The sequence below is a fragment of the Triticum dicoccoides genome, chromosome 3B (assembly GCF_002162155.2).
Source record: "Triticum dicoccoides isolate Atlit2015 ecotype Zavitan chromosome 3B, WEW_v2.0, whole genome shotgun sequence".
Classification (NCBI taxonomy): Eukaryota; Viridiplantae; Streptophyta; class Magnoliopsida; order Poales; family Poaceae; genus Triticum; species Triticum dicoccoides.
The window spans coordinates 730,577,703-730,581,153 of record NC_041385.1 but is presented as its reverse complement, the minus strand read 5'-3'; the positions used below and the strand labels follow the sequence as shown (position 1 = coordinate 730,581,153).

General features: G+C 45.5%; 1 protein-coding gene across 1 annotated transcript; it reads left to right on the top strand.

Annotated features, from left to right (window-relative positions):
• The first annotated feature begins 462 nt into the window (after nt 1-462).
• On the top strand, nt 463-2,240 carry LOC119281979 (protein FAR1-RELATED SEQUENCE 7-like). The gene is made up of 4 exons (XM_037562360.1): nt 463-717; nt 810-1,034; nt 1,238-1,502; nt 1,590-2,240. Exons 2-4 carry the CDS (start codon nt 1,001-1,003, stop codon nt 1,606-1,608), a joined length of 318 nt encoding a protein of 105 aa, XP_037418257.1. The 5' UTR covers nt 463-717; nt 810-1,000; the 3' UTR covers nt 1,609-2,240.
• Nucleotides 2,241-3,451: the final 1,211 nt, after the last annotated feature.

The following is a 3,451-nucleotide window of genomic DNA, read 5'->3' as shown; positions in this document are numbered from 1 at the left end:
CAATCTGCCAAAACAGTATAGTCTGTAAAGAATGCAAGATCCATCATACTTCCCTAACTTCAGAAATTATGAGAAAAATACTATGTTGTAGAATATTTATCAGATCTCAATATGCAAAAAGTTTCAACATTATACCATTCTCTGACTTTTCTAAGAAATTTTTGCAACAGCGGTAAACTTTCTGTTTTCAAACAGCAACATGTATACTAGCAAAATAAGCATAGTAAAGGCTATCCTTGAGGAGGTGGATTAGGAGCACTCGGCGAGCACACCTAAGAAATCACTGCCGCACGCATGCAACCTTGGGATATGTGCTGATTTGCTGTAAAACATTACAGGCTGTTAATACGTCGGACGCGTTGTAGGAAGCAACAGCCTATACCTGTTCTTGGTCATTTATTGATTCCTGTCCTGTCCGGCCTGGTACAGTAAAGTTGTCCCTACGTAATTAATTTACTCTACCATTAGCTACCTCTGGAGTCTTCTCCTTGCACCCAAGCACTCCATAGCCAGATCTGAAAAACAATTATCCTCTCGGCTGCCGGTAGTGATTTCCGAACTAACAAATTCACCAAAGAAGAAGGGGATTTAAGTTTGGTAGAACTCCTGTGCGTTAGCTGTTTATCAGTAATCTGTATCTGCTGTACTTTTTCGGCGGGAGGAGATGAGCAGTTCAGCAGATCCGCTTGACCACCATCCGGGCGGCATCAATTCCATGTAAGTTCTTTAGGTTTAGAACAGATTGAAAAGTATCACTGCTTTATTAGATGATGATATGTTTATTCTACTTTTGCTACCTTCCCTTGAAGATCGAATGAAGAAATAAGAGCCGACGAGTGCGCCGCGGGCATAGCTCAGATGTCCGTCAAAGAGGCGCGCGCACTGTCGACAATAACTGAAGCTGACGAGCTCGATTCTTCTAATGGAAGCACAGAGCAGCACGTCTCAACAGTTCTGGACGGAGATCCTAGTTCGAAATCAAGAACTCCAAATCTGATTGATGTGGAAAGGGAAAAGAGTGGCTGGGTTCGCCGGTAAGTTATCTCTGTACAAGTTCCATCATTAACTTGCTTTATGAGCTCGATGGACATGTATACAAGGTTACATATCTGGAAAATTGCTTCATATTATGGACATATCGCCAACATTGAAATTAAATATGTTCTGCTAATTTTTATGTACCTTTAAGAAAACTTGTATGATATTGACACGGTTCATTTGTTTATTTCAATTACAGTCACAGACGGCGCTATGCCTGACGAACGAGCGGCTAGTGCAGATAGGATTAGTGCACTTGAACTAGCATTTAGAGGATTTGCTGAGAGGAAAGGAGATGCAGTTGTGGTTCCTTCTTTGGGCTTGACATTTGATTCGCTCGGAGAAACTTACGACTACTACAACCTGTATTCATGGGAGTGCGGTTTCAGAATTAGTAGGTACAGGAAGAGTCATACAAATGTCAAAGGTGCTAAAAGCATGCAAAAGCTACTGTGCAACTGCGGGTAATCAGACATTCTATATGTTCTTCGGTTATTTATAATTTTTCATAATTTTTCCTGCTTATTGAATTTAATTTAACTTCTTAATAGGGAAAACCAAAGAAAGTGAACTCTACTTCGTCCAGAACAGAGTGCCCAGCGATGATTAGATTGCTAAGAACTGAAGATGATGGCTGGTACATCTGTGAATACAGAGTGTCTCACAACCATGAGATGTTACACACATGCGCACAGAAACTTCACTTCCCTTCCCACCGGCACATTGACAAATACGCCAGAGAGCTGGTATCTCAACTGCGTCGGAATAATGTCAACCTCAGCAAAGTTTACAGCATAATCGACACATTTTTTGGGCGTATAGAGAATGTTCCTTTCACCAAGAGATGCCTGAGGACCTTGTGCGCGAAACTAAACAGAGACCAGGGAAATGAAGATGCTAAGAAGACAATGGATTATTTTGCAGAGCTCAAGCAGACTGACCCTGAATTCACTTATACAGTCTGACCCTGATATAACCAGATCTTGCAGTGCGTGCTGAAGCCTATGGCATGGCTGCCCCGATTTGGTGTCTGGTTGGAATGGAATCGATTTGTGCCGACATGTGTAGGGGGGTGGTGTTTATAATTGGAGGAAGCAAGCGTGTGGGGACAGCTGGTCGGCGAGATTGGGGCGAAATCACTATTTTGACCTTATCAGCAATCTTTGTCACAAACTGAACTCGAAATGAAAGTATTTTACGATCTGACCTTTTTGAAAACGCCAAAGACCGTGGCGTTTCTCCTCCACATAAAAACGTCAAGCTAGCTTGCGTTGCTACCCCACGTGCAAACGCCAAGCTAGCTCGCGTTGCTGCCCAGGCCGAGCTGACGTCGGTTGCTGACATTGCAATCTGGAAACACCGAGCCAAGTTGCGTTTCTACCTTCTCTGGAAACGCCAGAGACAATGGCGTTTGTTGCCTTGACTTAAAGTGGCCTCTGACGCTGCAAGAGCAGGAGCAGTGAGTACGTTCGCTTCGTCTCCGCATGCCTTGATTGCGGATGCAGTAGATGTTGGCTCGCTTAAATATGACCTGCATCGATGCATGCCCACAGCGCTGCCATATTTTCCTGGATCTCGCCAATCAATGGGTGACGCCAAAGCAAACCCAACCAAATGGCCAATGCCAATACGTGCAATTGCTATGCCCCAGTCAAGTGGTAGGTACTACAGCCCAGATATGACTCATGTATGCGCGTATGTTGTGTTCATGCATGTTGGCCACTGTTTTGGTAGAGGCAGCGGACGTGCGTCCGTACGGCCACTACTGCAGCTACCTTACTAGAGGAGTTACTCCACTACAGCAAATGCATGGCCAGCTGGGCTGTTTGTATGTTGGCCACTGTGGTGAAGGAAGCAACGTGAGAGGGAAGCAGCAGAGCAGTGGCTGCCACCCTACAAGTAGTGATTTGACAGAACAAATATGGCGGCGTTGTGGGCATGCAGAGATGCAAGTCATATTTAAGCGAGCGCACACGCAATCAAGGCACGCGGAGATGGAGCGTACGTACACACTGCTCCTGCTCTTGCAGCGTCAGAGGCCACTTTAAGTATCAAGGCAACAAACGCCATTGTCTCCGGCGTTTCCAGAGAAGGTAGAAACGCAACTTGGCTCGGCGTTTCCAGATTGCCATGTCAGCGAGCGACGCCAGCTCAGCCCGGGCAGCAACGCGAGCTAGCTCGGCGTTTACACGTGGGGCAGCAACGCAAGCTAGCTCGGCGTTTTTATATGAAGGAGAAACGCCACGGTCTCTGGCATTTCCAAAAAGGTCAGATCGTGAAATACTTTCATGTCAAGTTCAGTTTGTGACAAAGATTGCTGATAAGGTCAAAATAGTGATTTCGGCCGCGAGACTAATGGTTGTACAGATGCATTTACGTCTGTTCAAGCAGGCTTTTGGGCAGGGAATTGTTG

What these genes read in the sequence shown, in the direction of transcription:
- LOC119281979 (XM_037562360.1), top strand. Translation starts at nt 1,001, where the DNA reads ATGTGGAAAGGGAAAAGAGTGGCTGGGTTCGCCG. An exon ending in AAGAGTGGCTGGGTTCGCCG is followed by an intron (nt 1,035 to 1,237) that starts GTAAGTTATCTC and finishes TTTCAATTACAG; the next exon opens with TCACAGACGGCGCTATGCCT.